The sequence below is a fragment of the Hetaerina americana genome, unplaced genomic scaffold, assembly GCF_022747635.1.
Source record: "Hetaerina americana unplaced genomic scaffold, ioHetAmer1.1.p SCAF_3, whole genome shotgun sequence".
Taxonomy (NCBI): Eukaryota; Metazoa; Arthropoda; class Insecta; order Odonata; family Calopterygidae; genus Hetaerina; species Hetaerina americana.
This window is the reverse complement of record NW_027286874.1, coordinates 1,865,202-1,882,322: the sequence shown is the minus strand read 5'-3', so window position 1 is coordinate 1,882,322 and position 17,121 is coordinate 1,865,202. Positions and strand designations below refer to the sequence as shown.

The 17,121-nt window shown below is 36.8% G+C and overlaps 2 protein-coding genes across 2 annotated transcripts in view; one reads left to right on the top strand and one right to left on the bottom strand.

Moving 5' to 3' along the window:
* The first annotated feature begins 33 nt into the window (after window positions 1-33).
* On the top strand, window positions 34-3,311 carry LOC139690595 (transmembrane protein 121B-like). The gene is made up of 2 exons (XM_071588075.1): window positions 34-603; window positions 855-3,311. Exon 2 carries the CDS (start codon window positions 876-878, stop codon window positions 1,980-1,982), a length of 1,107 nt encoding a protein of 368 aa, XP_071444176.1. The 5' UTR covers window positions 34-603; window positions 855-875; the 3' UTR covers window positions 1,983-3,311.
* A 4,364-nt stretch (window positions 3,312-7,675) lies between these two features.
* Window positions 7,676-17,121, bottom strand: part of cwo (transcription factor cwo) — a 43,227-nt gene continuing 33,781 nt past the window's right edge. The window contains exons 4-6 of the mRNA XM_071587407.1: window positions 13,696-13,923; window positions 12,327-12,437; window positions 7,676-9,053 (exon numbers count right to left, since the gene is read on the bottom strand). Of these exons, the coding sequence (XP_071443508.1) occupies window positions 8,230-9,053; window positions 12,327-12,437; window positions 13,696-13,923 (1,163 nt within the window). The 3' untranslated portion in view covers window positions 7,676-8,229. The remainder of the gene's footprint in view (window positions 9,054-12,326; window positions 12,438-13,695; window positions 13,924-17,121) is intronic.

Sequence of the window (17,121 nt, the reverse complement as noted above, 5' to 3'; positions counted from 1 at the left end):
TGCCCGCAAAAACAATCGAACGATATTTTTGTTTTGTTGAATGAGCTGAAGAGGGGACCGCGCTTCTAGGCTTAAATAGGTAGTTTCCTAACTTTTACATTCGTTTATTATTATTTTCGTGAAATTTTAACAAAATAATAAAGCTAAGTTATCAACAATTTTCCAAATTCTGATATGACACCTTGGTATTTCCCAATAAATCAGTGAACAGATTATGTCTATATTGGAACAACCCAAGTGTCATTGGAAAAAAGCTATACATTTAATTGTGTATATTTGTTGATGCAACTCTTCCAATTTTCTTTCCTGAGGTTTTGAAATAAATATCATTCGCTGAAAAGCCTTAGTGAACACAACAAATCAAAAGTTATTACGTTGGTACTCATGGGATAATATTTAGCTTGACAAATGGGGGGGGGGTCAGCCCGTGACGTAAATATGAATGAAGTTGCAGTTATTTAGGGTGCAGGGTCGGGTAGTTTGTAGAGTAGTTTCACTTTATTTTCGTCTTTTATCTGAACAATATTTTTGTCTTCTGCCTCTATAATACTTGAATACGGAGTGACATTTCGGATATATTCGCCCTCGTATCATCGATGTTTGGTAACTATACTGTGATATTTGTTGCTACTTGTTGAAGTGTTAATCCCAGATTACCTAAGTGTTGACGATGCGTATATCCGAGGAAGTGCTGGGACAATGTCTTTAAGTACTTCGTAACTATTTGCAATTTCACTCGTTTTGTACACCAGAATTATTGCTACCTTCCATTGTTACCTCTTTTGTGATGTTTACTAAATTAGATGGAATTACTTATTCAGCTGACTTCTCCAATTAGCTCGTTATATTTTCAGGAGTTCCACCATTTGACCGGAATGGCTACTGGAAACGCTTGTGAATGCACAAAAAGATTCGTCTTTCAAGTATTAGATGGTGCGTCTTTGTTGTTTGTTCTGGTATTGCAAGGAAGCATTCTTAATTTTTATATAATTTCTCACTATAAAAGTTCTGTGAATCCTTACTTTTGGTTTATTGCTGATTTTGTGTGCTTGTTTGTATTCGCTGGAACCCTGACGAAGGCATACCGACACCTTAAGTTCTTAAAGAGCAGCAAAGCAGTGAAAATCCGACATGCCAGACCTGATAATAGTTCTCCTGGTTTAACTGGCTCAAATGCTGACAGTATAAATGGCAGTCAAGTTTCTCATGCATCAAGCCTTAAAAGATTAGGACTGCCCTCTGATCTAATTGGACCACTGCCTCTAAGCTACGCTGCATGGATGTTTTATTCAGTCATATTAACGGCCAAAGTTGGAATAATACTAAAGTCAGAAATTCCCAACACACTGAATAAGGCAGACTTTTTTGGTCCCCAAATGCTCAAGTTGACTATTGGACTTTCTGCAGTGATATACCTCTTGTTAGCTGAAGGACATTCAGAATATAGCCCTGGACCAAAACTAGTCCGATCAACCTGCTCACACTCGGCTGTGGAATTAGTTGATACAATATCATTTTTGTCTATCCTTCTTGTGAAGGACACGACAACCTTAGAAGATTTTGTGGTTGCCCTAACTGCAATTAATTTTCTTCTTCCTACCCTCCCATTATATGCCTTGTCTATATCTGGGTTTGGTGCTAAGCCTATCCCCCTCATTCTTTTATTGATAAGAGATCTGTTACATCTGTTCCTTCTGGACATTCCATACCTTGTTGTCCGAGTGTATTTTTGGATTGCATACCAACAAGACATATCCATGTTTTTAATGAAGAATGTCTTTGGAATCGTTATTATAGTCCGCAGTGTTTATCCTGATATTATTAAAATACTGCGAAAGTGGAGAAGAAATCGAGTTGTTCGAGGATCATCAAATGTGGAAAGGCTGGAATTGCAGAAAGTTAATTCTAGTCAACCCCAAAATTCAGGTTTGGTAAATGTGGCAGAACGTGTGCCTGAAACCATACCCAACTCAAGGAGTTAACATTCCAAATCAATCGTTTGTTTACAAGAATGGAAACTCATTTACAAAACTGGTAGGAGTTACTTTAAAAATTCAAATACTGCCTTACGGAGTTGAGATGAATGTTGAGCTGTGATTGAAAGTTCTCTCTACTAATATTAGTATGTATTTCAAGTTATTTTCTAGCATTCGTAGGTATTTCAGTTTAGTTTAAGTATTTAATTGTTTACTTTGACAAGGCAGTCACTGGCCGTCATCTTTATTGAAATTTCAATGTGTATTAAACTTACACATGACTCTCATTCTGTCAATAGCCTTCAAAAACTGTAATTTTAATTAACCTTTAATATTATACATAATATATACTGCATATATGTTCTGAAGAGAGTATGATCTTTGAGTTACTTATTATAGTTTCATGATTTAACAAATAAATGCCACAAGCTCTTACTTGCTCGATACTAACTCATCTAGAGTACAATGAATATTGTTTGTTCTCATAATATATACTGCATATATGTTCTGAAGAGAGTATGATCTTTGAGTTACTTATTATAGTTTCATGATCTAACAAATAAATGCCACAAGCTCTTACTTGCTCGATACTAACTCATCTAGAGTACAATGAATATTGTTTGTTCTCCTTAATTATAATCATTTCCTGTTCATAGAGGTTGATGATGCTTCAGTGATTAGAATCTCTATTGTATTTATAATGTCCATGTGAACTTAATTTTAGGTTGTGAAAATACTCTGTTTTTTCCTGCATTTCACTCACTTAAAAGAGAAAAATTAATGTATGTAGTTGTGGTGATGATGGGATTATTGAGATTTCTAAAACATGTCCCACTGTTTTCGCTCAAAGGATAACTGAGTAAATATAATTTTATAAGCTTAAAAGTTGCATTTGTATGGACCCATGTATGGCAAAGCTTTATTTTTATCAATCCTTGCTGTTTACATACAAGTATATACTTGTATAGGATTAGAATTTGATGAGCCAAAATATTTGCTACTATATTTATAAATGAATTACTCCTTTGAGTAGTGAGTTTGCTACGTATTTTTTTAATCAATCCTTGTTGTTTTACCAATTAATGCTAAATGAGATTTTTATGAATATACACATTTGTATTAACCTGAGTCTCCATCCATTACATATTTTTGTAATACATCCGTACTATTTACAAACTTAAATTTTAGTGAGATGAAAATTTTTCTTAAAGATCTGTAAACTCCTTGTGCGTGCCAACATATTTTTAAATATTCTCTTACATTGAAGAAGTGTCATTAATGTGAAAAAAATGCTGCTGTATTTTGTGTACATTAAATAAATTAAGTGATTAATGCCATGCTTGTATTTATTATAGAACCAAAGCCTTGGGGTAGTAAAAATAATGTCTTCTTTATGGTAGAACTTATCATGTTATAAGTAGAAACTTGTTAGAAAGGAATTAGCTAGCAAATAAACCTCCCCAAGATAATGAATAACAGGCAGTAATATATTCATAATTAAACCAATAGACAGGAGAAAACAGCATTTATGACAATGTTAACATCATTTAAAGTTGAACAGGGTCCCATTATTTGCCCCTAGTTTTTGTTATACCTAACCAAGCTCTTTATTTAATGCCCGTGAAGATAGTTCATTGCCAGGTAAGTTCTATTTATGCCAGCAGTGAAAATTCCTATCCCTAGGGAAGGATATAAACAAAACCAAGCTTATAAGGGATCAGCTTGCTGTGGTGGCTGGTATACTGGTTTCCCACCCCATGTGTATGGGCTCAATTTTTATGTGTTGCAGGCAGAATTTTTCAAAGGCATCCCAATCCCCACTTACAAGACTGACCTTAGGTGCTGGCTTGCTCTCCACTGTTCCCTGAACGTTCAAACAAATGACTCCTACTTACCATTAAAGGTGCAAGTGGTCAACTCCCAGACCAGCAGTTGAACAACTCCCTTAATTACTTCTGCATCAAGCTGAGAGAGAAACAAACAACCATAGTTTATGCAGACCCATGAACACCATTCTCTGGATATGAGCAATAATAGGACATCCTATCATTATATTTTTTAGTTATGTATAATGATTAGCTGATTCCTTTTCACATGCCCACTAGTTTATTTTCTGGTTTTATTGAGGTCAAATACATTAAATTGACCTTCAGATTGCACTCAGTTAGATAAAGTGACATACGTAGGACACCAAGTTCACTGACTTATTACATGAGTAGTGTGGCTCTGCAATTAGTTATTGAAATTATTAAAGCATTGCTGATTGCTGAAGTTTTGCTACCTTTGTCATGTATAGTTCATGCAAATTATGTATTCCTGTTTTGGTTTTTGTGCTGGAAGAAACATTTTTCTATAAAATACTCAATATCTAACCCTGATTTGAAACTTGGACAAATGGGTAAAAATAAATTATTACTTAAAATTATTGTTCTACCCAACATGGACTTATTATAGATTTGATTTCTTTCTTGATTATAATAGCAAATTTTTAATTAAGTATCTCAATTCATCCAGTATTTTAACATTATTTAGAAAAAACATGAATATTAAATGAATGTACAAAAATTCAATTTCTCATAGAGTCATTGTTTTCCTTATTGATTGCAAGGTTTATGTAGGGGAATATTAGTTTGGTTTTTGAAAGAGTAGGTCTGCATGTGATGCCATAGCAGATCTCTGACAAAAAGACTATAGACTATATCCAAGATGTATTCCTAATCCTAGATATTTTTTTCATCATATTCACCCAATTCGGAGCTGTTATATTCATCAGAAATGATCTTCTTTACCAATTGTTTCATGAAATGTTACTTTTTATGAAGATATTTTGCTCATTCAGAATATGTAAAAGAGTTTGTCATTTATACAGTCCCTCCCCAGACTACAACCTTGGCGTGGTGGAAGGGCTTGTACGTTCCTATGACCCCTAGAACTGTGCTGGCGGGAGTAATAATAATTGCTCCTGGTAGGATCACCCATGCCAGATAGGTCGAAGGTTAGGAGCCAGACGAAAGGTAGTCCACGCAGCATCTGTTCCTCAGTGAGACGGCGGCAATGGCGTCTGACACCAGTGGGGCGGCCATTAAGTGATGGTGTCAGGTTAAAAACACGATTGAGGAAGGCAACAGGAAACCACCTCAATTATCATTCCCAAGAAAAATATGATGGACTATACAGATATTTTGAGTCGTGGCAACTACGGGGCGCGGCCCAATTGGCCGCGTGTCGTGCCCGGCAGCGGGGGAGGCAAGGCTTCTGCGGTCGTCATACCACGAAACCCCTGCCAGGGCAAACTGACAGCAGCAGGACAGAAGACGCCGGAGAAGAAGACCAAATTAGTTAGAATAGGAACGTGGAATGTTAGGACGATGATGAGGCCAGAGAAAATTGGAGAATGTTAAGCAAGAGATGGAAATAGGAAAAATAGATATTTTAGGTCAATGCGAGGTGAGATGGAAGGATAGTGGGGATTACTGAAGTGATAATTATATAATATTATACAGCAGCGGGGACGAGAGCCAACTACGGGTCACCATAGTATCTAATGAAGAGGTAGGAAGAAGCATATTCAACATAAAACAGGTAGCAGATAGAATATTACCTGTAGAGATAAAAGCAGAACCGACGAACTTGGTTATTATTCAGGTATACATGCCACCAAGCAACCATTCGGAGGAAGAGGTCAATAGGATTTAAGATCAATTAGAGGATATAATCGCATGTGTTCCTTCAGGGAAACATTTGAGAGTGATGGGGGATTGGAATGCGACGGTAGGCGAAGGAAAGGATGGTGATGAGGTTGGGGACTACGGTTTAGGCACAAGGAATGACTGCGGGGAGAAAGCAGTTGAGTTCTGCAGGAGACAGGGGCTAGTCATCACCAACACTTGGCTTAGACACCACAAAAGACGCAGGTATACATGGAAAATGCCAGGTGACTCAGAAAGGTATCAGCTAGATTATATCCTGGTTAGACACAGGTTTAGGAACAGTGTTATAAATTCGCACAGCTTCTCGGGAGCGGAATAGTTGACGCAGGAAAGATCCAAGAGAGATGGAAAGAATATACAGAAGAACCGTATAGTAAAGAACTTAGACCAACAAAGTTAGACATAGAAAAGGAACATGACGTAGAGGACGATAGCTTAGGTCCAGGCATACTCGACAATGAGATGTGTTAGTTCCTATTCCGAAAAAGGTAAAGGCTAAGTCATGTGAGGACTACAAGACAATAAGTTTGATATCCCACGCAGCTAAAGTTGTCCTCAGGATCATCAACAAAAGGATTGAGAGTAGGGCAAATGATTACTTAGGGGATGATCAGTTTGGGTTTAGGAAGGGGAGGGGTACGCGTGATGCCATTGCAGTAATGAGATTATTAATCGAGAGGAATATAGAATACAACCAGGAGGTATTTGCCTGCTTCATAGATTTCGAAAAAGCATTTGATAGAGTGAATTGGGAAAAACTAATGATTATATTGAAGAAAATAGGAATAGATTGGAGGGACAGGAGGCTAATCCGCAATCTATACATGTCTCAGACTGCTCAGGTGCGAGTCGGGAACGGGGAGTCCGGATGTGCAGTGTTAGGAAGAGGTGGTGTAAGGCAGGGTTGCCCATTATCACAGTTGCTTTTCAACCTGTATGTAGGGGAAATGATTAAAGAGGCGTGGGAAGAACTGGAGGTAGGAATAAAAGTGGGCGGGGAATTCGTAAAATCAGTTAGGTTTGCTGATGACCAAGCTTTAGTTTGTCGGTCAGCCAAGGGGCTGCAAGCATTGCTGAGTGAATTGGAAATTCAGTGCGACAGGTATGGGATGAGAATCAATATTATTAAAACAAAGGTTATGGGCTTTTCAAGAAAGAAAAAGGCTAAGCTAAACATTAAAATAGGAGGGCAAAAACTAGAGCAGGTTGAACAGTTCACGTATCTCAGAAGTGTTTTGCACCAACACGGTCAAAGTAGTAGGGACGTAAGGAGAAGAATTGCACTAGGCAATGAGGCTCTCACAAGGAGGAGGCAGTTGATGAGAGGGACTTTGAGTAAGTATATTAAGAAAAGACTCGTAAAAACTTTGATATAGAGCGTAGCTATGTACGGCGCGGAACCTTGGTCATTGAAGCAGGAGGATAGACGTAGACTGGAGGCTTTTGAAATGTGGGTGTGGAGAAGAATGGAGAAGGTGAAATGGACAGAGAAGAAAACAAATGAGGAAGTACTTGGTATTATGGGTGAAGAGAGGGGTTTGTTGGGAGAAATCCTATGTAGGCAGGAAAAGTGGATGAAGGGCATTTTGATCGGTAGTGGGTTATTGAAACCTGCAATAGAGGAGAGAATGTTAGGCAAATGAGGAAAGGGAAGGAGCAGGATAGGGATGTTCGACTGAATGAAGGGAGGAGGAAAGTACTCAGAGATGAAGAGGGACCTGATGTAGAGTAGGATACTGGATTTGTATTTTTTTTAGGAATCACAAAATATTTATCTAGTAGCTGTGTCCATCCAGAAACCTACCTTAACTGATAGATTACCTAATAATAATAATATGCAACAGGTATAGCCTAATGATTTTGCAAAATATTTTAGGCAGGAATTAATAATTGGAACTTTAGGTCATTGTTTTTATATTGAATATAAATATATTATGAATTGCAGGAAATCAAAAGCACGACAAATGCTATAAATGAGTAACACAGGTAAACACTTCAATAAATTTTTATATTTAAATTTTATGAAATACTTTTTTAGTACAACCCTTCATTATGGTGATGATAATGAGAGTAATGATAAAAATATTAATAATAAATTACCTACACCAGTCAATCTGAAGAACTCTTCCTGTAACAGAAAAGATTTTGTGCACAATAACAAATCAATTTATCTCAAATGAAGTTAGTTTTCAAGTAAACTGAAAATTATGAAGTTTCTCTTGAGCATGTCAACCCTTTTTGCATGTGTATCTCTTCACTGTACACATTTATATAGCATTCTTTTAGTATTTGGTGATAATAGCACGATTGCTAAGGAACACATCATTTAGGGATTTGGAATGCATGGAAGTTGGTTAAGAGTTGGAAAACTGAATTTGTTTTAATGTCAAGGGTCCTAAACCTAATGCTGGTAAATAAATGCTGGATGACAAGAACATTTCAAATGGATGCCCACATAACATCCACACCTCATTCATGGTGCAGTCTCCTGGGAACGACTCCCAACCAAGTCAACGAGAAGAGAGTTTTGTGGGCAATCGAAGTCACTGGGAGATGTACTCGTCGGCTGGCCTCCAGTGCCGATAACTCTGCTTGCACATCGACTCCATCAACGCAGAGGGTGATGCAGGTTGTGGGAAGTCCCTCGCCGGGGGTGCCGCACAGCCACTGGGCCTCGGTTCACCCCCACCCCTCCCATGGCAGGCATCCACTTCCCCACTGCAGAAGTTCACCGAGATTGTCACCGGGTGGAGAGCAGATGAGGCGTGCATGGAGAGCAAGGGCGCATGGGGGGCCAGCATGTCGGGGTCAAGCATGAGGGGTACATAGAAGGAATGCTCTGCATGCAGGGCAAACACAGGGATGCGGGGGGGAGCAAAGTTGGTCGCATCCAGCTGCGTGGGCGTGTAGGGCAGCTGATTGTTGTTCATGCACTTGGTCGAGGAGGGTTGCACCACACTGCTGGAAAGGTAAGGAGGGGGAGCACCATGCGGCATCAACGAGTTGACCAAATTGTTGTCATTGTTGTTGGCACTGGCCAAGGAATTGGAGGGGGTTGGTCCGGGTGCACACAGTGACTCATCTCCTCCCTCAAGCAAACACTTCCCCTCTTCACTCTCCTCAAACTTTCTGCGCTTCTCAAGTCCAGCTGTGAACCTCCTCTTTATGTTGCTCTTGAACTTGTACGAGGCACCGCCCCCTGCCCCATCCTCAGGAGCCACCCCAAGGGGCAGGGTGGGCACTTGCCCCCTTCCGTTTCGTTCCTCCTTCCTCGAAAGCATCACCCTGTACTCCCTGGGGTGATAGGCATCACAGTCATGACACTCGCCCCCCTGCATCATGGATTCCATCTCCTCCCCCTCTGATGCTGTGGAGAGTAGTGAAGTAGGCATATATCATATCATACCATATCATAATTTATTTACCAACAGACCATATGGTATAGGTTTTGTCAAAGTAGAACATATGTACATATATTTATGTAAAACAATAGAAACATGAGGATACAATTCAAGTTGAATACAGACACATTCATTGATTATAAGACAGGTATTCATCCACATTATAAAACATTCTTTCAAATAAAAAATATCTTAATTTACTCATATAGGTCACTAAACACATATTAGATTTCAGAAAAGAAGGAAGTTTATTGTACAAAATAAGTCTCATGTTCTTGGGCCCTTGATAGGTGCGTCTTGTGCGCACAAAATTGATGTGTAGATTGTTTATATTGTGGGTACTGTGATTGTGTGAACGTCAGCATCAGTAGGGAAAGCCTATAGGTTTATTCTTGTGTATATTAGAGTAGTTAAAAAATTTTAATGCATGGAAGAGGTAAAAGGTTAAACTGCCTAAACAATGGAAGACTAGGGGCATCATATCTATCATTAGCTATCAATCGTACAATTTTTTTTTGTAATTAAAAAATGGATATGGCCTGTGGGGATGAACCCAAGAAAATAACATTTGAAACAATATGAGAATAATACAGACCATAATAGAGTGAGAGAAGAACATTATTAGAAACTGTAAAGCAGATTGTCCAGATCAGGAAACACAGTTGATTGAGTGTCTTTAGGGGCATATCAATAAAGATGACAATTTAAATGTGTACCAAGAAATTTCACTGAGTCAACCTGAGGCAAATATTTACCTTCTAATTTTAGTTTTGACCCTTGGTATGGACTGTTCTTATGAGCAAATTGTATTACTTGTGATTTATCAGCATACATAGTCATGTACATGGGGTGAGAGCTGAATTCAGCAAACAATACTTCTCTTCAAGTGACTCTGGTAAGAATTTATATCGTGAATTTCATTTGTGTGCTTACTGCCGTAAAACAGGGCTGCCAGGATCATTTTTTCAGTGGAAGTGATTACAATTTCCCCATGCTCATTCCTCTTTCATATCCCTCCTCATAGACCACTTCTCACCACAAAAAAAACATTGTTTCAGCAGCAATTTCCCTTCACTAGACCATCAAAAAGGTGAATTTTTGCACAGATTCTGGAAATCAATCCACTCAACAATTCCAAAATTATTGTGTATTTTAGACAGCAGTCTCCCACAAATGCCTACATTCTCTCGAGGTTGGCCTTAGATGAGTATTAATAATACTATCAGAGATTTTTAAATGTAGGCATGGCATTTGAAAGGAATTTCAAAATAACCAGAACAATGGAATGAAAAGAAAGAAACAATAAAATATTATTAAGACAATTACAGTCTCATTTAGACAGTTACTGTCTCAGAAAGTATTAGACAGTTAGTGTCTCATTTAAAGTAGGTAAATTCTGTTTCTGATAAACATGCCTATCACATCTTTCATGTTTCAACAAATCAAATGATATCCTTGGACACTCAAAGCCATGATAAGTGTTCATTATCATATAGACTGGCCCATCAAGAGATTGAGATGACTTTGAAATTAATAGTTTCAGCTGCAAATTAATGGCATTTCTTCATTGTAATAATTAACTAACTTTGATTTTTGACACACATATTTCTAAGACATTGGCTAGGCTCCACAGTCTCACAACATTACCAGACAAGATATCCAATTCATACTTCATATTCAAACAACACTCCATAATCTATGAACTCCATGCATCTCACCATACAATGTTGTACGACAGCAAAGCCTATGTAATGTAAAATAAATTTCTATGACAAAAGCAAAGTCAGTTTATTATTATAAAAAATGGATATGGTTCAGCATTGTGTCGAGAAGTAGATAATAGGGTACATGGTAGGTAGCAATTCTGTAATTGGATGACTATGATGCACATAAAGGAATATGCATGAATGTCTTTTAGATTGCTTTGGCCTCATCAGAAAGTTTATAATAGAAGAGTTTTGATCATAGTTTATTACAGTTACTCTAATGGCCTGGAAACTTAGTTTTGAGAAACGAGAGAAGTTTAGCAAGTAATTAATAATGGGAAAATCTAGTTGGCTGTGTCATGGAAAAAGGATTGACTTGAATACATGGTTTAAGCATAAATGTATTCAGCACATGCAAGGCAAGAGGCAAAAACAAAGAATGATGCTGATTTTATTGTATATGATGAGAGAGCATTTTTCATGGGGCATGAGGGCAATGAGAAGTGGTGATTATGGGAGAGAGCACCCAGACAGAGAGCAACATTTGGTGGTCTCAAAAGCAGTACTTGGCTACAGGGAAGATTTGTGCTCAAAGGCAATTTAGAGCAGAAGATGAAATCAAGCTGCAAGACAGAAATGAAAGATTGCAGTATAAACACATGCTTAAGAAAAAGCCAAACTCAAATCAAGTAGCATGGCATAATGGGACAATAATAAGGATGAATAAATCATCAATGGGAAGCACGTTTCCTGTTTAAATCCAAAACAGGTTCTTTCACTTGGTTTAACCTCAAGGGAAATACAGTGATGTGTACATGCATCTATGACTTACCAGCATCCCACACCGTTCAAACTGATCCCGGAGAAATATATAAAATGACTAAAATCCTTCTGCTGACTGGCTCACTAAAGGCCCATGATCAATGCATCTATCTAATTGACTCAATGAGCTTCATCACAAGAGCAACTTCTTCTCCATGCTTTTCCCTTGCCTTTGGTGCCATTTCCCCAGCATGCATATTTTAAAACAAGTGTAATAACAGGCAACCTATCTTACTTCTCATTTTAAACTCCTCCTCTCGACTTTCCTATCTTAATTTTGCAACCTGTGCCAGTATCATGCTATGTGTAAATGCCTACTGATTAAGTGTACTCTTATAATCTGTAATTCTTTAAGTAATCTTGCCCAATTGAGATGGTAATATTGATAAATTTAGAATTTTATGAAAGGGTATCCAACTGATAATTCAAGGCTGCTATTTTAATATTCTGATATATGTTACTGTGTCATGCATTCCTATTCCTACATCCAAACTAATACGAAAATCAAAAGCATACCTTTGGCATATATGTCTCTACCAACTTATGTACCAGAAATCCTGAACTTGCAGAGCCAATACATGTTTATTTTTAAATATAACTAAAATTGTGGGATGAAGTAATTTTTTATTGCTTTCAAATGAAATAAATTTTTCTTACAGATCCACATTTAATTTCTAGACAGAATTTGAACACAACCAAGGTTTTCCATACCTGGTATATCTAGACTTGAGTGCTCCAAAGATTTCTTTCTTGACAATTCCATTTGATAGTGATGCTCTTCATCCACGGTACACTCTGATTTGGTCGATGATGATGGCCCTCCTACAAAAGGAAGGCTTTGGGAATCAGTCTAACTTTTCACAAATCATACAGTACATAATCTGCTCCTAGAGCACTATTAACATACATGCATGAACATACTTGAAAATGAATCAAATTATGATGCCAGGAATAATGGCTTACTTTATTCTTTTTTCACTTGGTGTAAATTGTCTCCATGCAACCACAGGTTAACTATTCCACTTCATAGCATCATTAAAATAATCATCAAGGTATTAATATCAAGAAATCAGTCACACTCATACTGTATTTTTTGATTATGCATCATATCATTCAATCATCTACCAAAAATATGCTGCTTTCAGAAGAATAGTTCATAATGACATCAGCCAAAAGACTTCATATTCAGGTACAGAAGCATCCTCAACATAAACTTTTATACTTAGCTATTAAATCAAACAAAAGGAGTATAAGACATTCGTCATGGATGCATTTTTATAACTATTTAAAATGATTCCAGAGAGCAATTGTGTGGTAAGTAAAATTAAGAGTTAATAATAAATATTAACATGTTTTCGCCTTTCTTTTTGTAAAAGGGTCATTTTCATAAATAAATATCTAAATATTTAAATAGACACCTCATTAATATCAATGATAATGTACAAAAAATATGAGTAGTTGTAACAAAGCAGATTAACTCGCAGATAACATTTTATTCAGATATCTTAAGGGTTACAAAGTCTATAAATCAAGAATGGATTTGGTGTTGCCTAGAAAAAAAATTTTCTGAGGGAAGTATGCAGTGAAGATCCAATCGAAGAAAGTACTTAAGAACTATATTATTTCTCAAAATATTAGCAAAGTTTAAAAAGATTTTCTTTAACATATCAATGGCTGAATTCAGCCGCACTCAGCCTTGGAATTGCACTGCATAAGATGATGCCTTAATGGCCCAAATGGACAAAGCACTCAGCTACATATAGAGGGATTCTGGATGAAGTCATGGTCCAGGTGAATAAGTTTTGCACAGTGAAATTCCTGCAATTGAGGGCACACCAGCCAGTGAATCCAATGAAGTTATCATTGCAGTAATCCCCATAGTCTCTTTGAATTTGAAAGTGAATACTTCATAACTTTAAGTAACCAATGATGATAATCTACTACCAAGATCCATTTCATGATAGGGGAGCATTTGCTCAGTGTACTCACTCTTTGCGTGTGGAAATCTGATTGACAAGAAGTTTTGGTTTTGTTATTCAAAACATTCACTGTTTCAAAGAGTTTTCTGAGAGGAGCTTACCTTGCAGCAGCGACGTGCAGTGGTTACGCAAGTGTGCATCCAGTGAAAGGCAAAGAGCTCCACCAGCCGGGAAGCCTTCAATCTCAATGAGGAAGTGCAGTGCTTCAGAGAGGCACTCCAAGAAGCCAAGGCGGTACTGATCCGACGGACCACCCTCCTTCTCGAGGGAAGCTGAACTACCAATCCTGTTAACAGCACCACCACCCTCGTCAGCCATTTCACACACCTCTTTAAAGAACATTAAGTCACAATCAGGTGGTGTTGAACAAGCAGGAGATTAAGTGCTGTTTTAATACGGGCTACCAATAACAGTGAAACATTATTAAACCAATCAATTTCTGTTATTTTACAATTTTTAATTTCTCTGCATAGTTTTCAGGACACACATTGTTTGAACCCTGGAAATCAGGTAGAATATTTTCCAGATATAAGCAATTCAATATTCAGATAATCAGAACATAGTGTGTTCCTTAAAAATTAAAATTTTACTTAAGAAAATGCTCAAAATTTTAAAAATTTAATTTGGCATCCATTATGACAAATACCATTTGTACAATTATTACACAAACAGTTGAGCACAATAACATTATTAATAGGGTAGTTTTTTGATCAAGAATTACCATTTTACTGGTGCAAAATTTTATTTTTCAAGTTAGTGAAATATTATTAACTCCAAATGAAAGAAAAAATGTTCAAAGATAATAAGGAAATTTTTTATTAGGAAATAACTGAAATATCAAAAATCTTGCAAACAAGTATACATGACAGCATGTTCTACATATAGCGTCAGCGTCCTTCGGTAGATAACACTGACAAAAATTGGCCTTTCCCAAGTACTTGAATTCATTCATTTTTTTTTATTTCTTTTGGAATCATCTGTTTAAACATTTCAACATCACATCAACATTTCTCTTGAAATTCTCTGGTCATTATCTTTCCAGATCACTTTTAATGATCCCATTACTCATTCAATAAAACATAGTGACAGGTACTTACCAATGTAGGTACTTTTTTCATGGTGCATGCATAGTTATAATCAATCAATGATTGGTGCTATTTTATGAACATGATTTAAAAGTCCAATGATTGTGAATGTTATATTTGTTTCATTTTCAAATCGAAAATTGAAGCAAAACCTTCGTAAAACTTTTATGACTGATGTTCAAGAAGCCAAAGTATTATGAGATGGAAAAATTCTAGTCTCTCAACCTCAAGCACTGCGGATTAAGGTTACTCACAAGTTTCAGTCTACCTAATTGCTTCTGATAAATGACATAACTCTCTGTGGAGGGAAACTGAAGCTTCATTCATTGCAAATGTTTGACTTCACCATGACTGTAGAGGACATTGCTGTCTGGGTTATGTACAACCTACCATAAGACATCTGCAGCCCAAATTGCTGTGTCAGGTAAAAAATTCAAAGATTCACCTGGAAGGTGTACAACGATATACCTCCTGGCCTGTGAAAATATGTGAAGAAATAGAAAGAGTTTTCACATAGGTACAAATAAATACTCCGTGCTTTACAGTTATCTAATGTCCTAAGGCTAGTTTTTGCTGTGATAAGTCTGTTTCTGAAGTAATTTAGATGATGAAACTTCAGAGGCTAGCATCAAAATTCCTTGAGTGAATGGTGCAAATTAAAACAGGTGTTCCATGGGGAGGGGGGGGGGTTAAGAATAGCTGCAAACAGTGGAGCTTAATATGTTAACTCTGGATGTGGTCTCAGTCTCAGGGAGAGGGTATGATCCAGAATGGTAATTGATAAAGAAAATAAATAGAGAAATGAAAACAAGGACTATTTTTCTAAGTAAATGAATCAGACAAAAATAAAGAAAGGTTATGAAATAAAGATAATGAATTTACTTCTTAGCCATAATAATTTGGCGGCATGTGAGATAACAATCTCTAGACTTCAACTCAAATATTTCTATTTACTCCAAAGAATTGTTTGCAGCTTGAAAAAAATGAAGAAGACATAAAACAGAAACCAGATTTACTGAATGATTTCCAATTTCATTGCATTGACTCATATTTAAAAGAAAATTATACCATAACCAATTAATCAAAACCTTGCTTTTGTCATGGTAGATACTTTCTCCAGTACTCAAAAATGTACAGCCTTCTGTCTCGCAGAAAGCATTTAATTTCTTGTTCCATGTCCCATTACACATATCCAATTAAAAAGGACTTCCTTTCAGAGAATGTAATGATCCACAAAAAGACCATTGATCTCACCAAGAATAAATGACACATTTCCAACAATTGCCTCATGTTAGCACATATGTTCATCAACAGAACTTTATATATTACTCCAACATTTTTTTAAAAGCCATGTAGAAAAAAATTAGCGGCAAACATTATTTTGTGTCTAAAACACAAGTTTCACCATCAAATATATAACTTTACACTGAATGATCAACAATGTATCACAAAACACATAACTCTTCTGTACTATAGGTATATTCAAACCTACAGAGGTTTCAGCTGTTTTATGTCTGGCAGGTGGGTTCAAGGCAGAGACTAAATCCCAGGTAACATCCTGCATAGGGAGTTTTAGAGGGTACAATTTATTGTAAACCATTCCACTCTCAGTTATTTGCACTTTTTCTGGCCGTTTCTCTAATTTAATCCCTCAAGGAAAATATGCTGACACTCCCAAGATCATGTCAGCATTGCATTCTGAAAATAACAAATATGCAGAGGAAAGCACTGAGCTTGGGAGCTTGGAGGTCCTTTTTAAAATTCAGTGTGGGATTCATGTATGAGTGGCCCTGAGATGATGGCTGCATGGATTGAGACTCAGATGTGACAGTAAATAGTCAATTGCAGATTACTGATCGAAAATGAATAAAGTTTAGATTTACAGGCCACAACAACATTATTGAGCATTGGTTCCAATACCAACAAGTCAGAAGCACAAATAGATATCACTCCTAACACAAAATTTCATCAAACACAAGTAACAAGCCATTGTGCTTTTGGCCTATGAATACCAACTTACTGTGTTCTTCATGCTAGCTCACTATTGTTGAAATTGTTACAACACATCACTTGTGAAACCAATCACTCAACAGAAAATGATTCCTATTGCAGTACTCAATGGTGTTTTTATGCCCATATGAAATACTGAATGGAATATAAAAATGTAAATATGATTTTGCATTAAACTTCCATATATTGTGGCATAAGAGTCAACTTGGTACTGAAACAATGGCAGCTTTTTAGTCAAGAATATATGTAAATTGTTTTTTTTTCAATCTACCACTCACAATAAGTTTTTAGTGGACCCTGGGACTAAGTACTTTCAACCCACCTAATATCAAGCTAAACACCTTGAAACTGAATACAACAACAATGATGTTCAGCTATATCAATGGAAAACTCAATGTTTGAAGGCATAACTTCATTAATTTCAAAGATTTC

What these genes read in the sequence shown, in the direction of transcription:
- LOC139690595 (XM_071588075.1), top strand. Translation starts at nt 876, where the DNA reads ATGGCTACTGGAAACGCTTGTGAATGCACAAAAAGATTCGTCTTTCAA.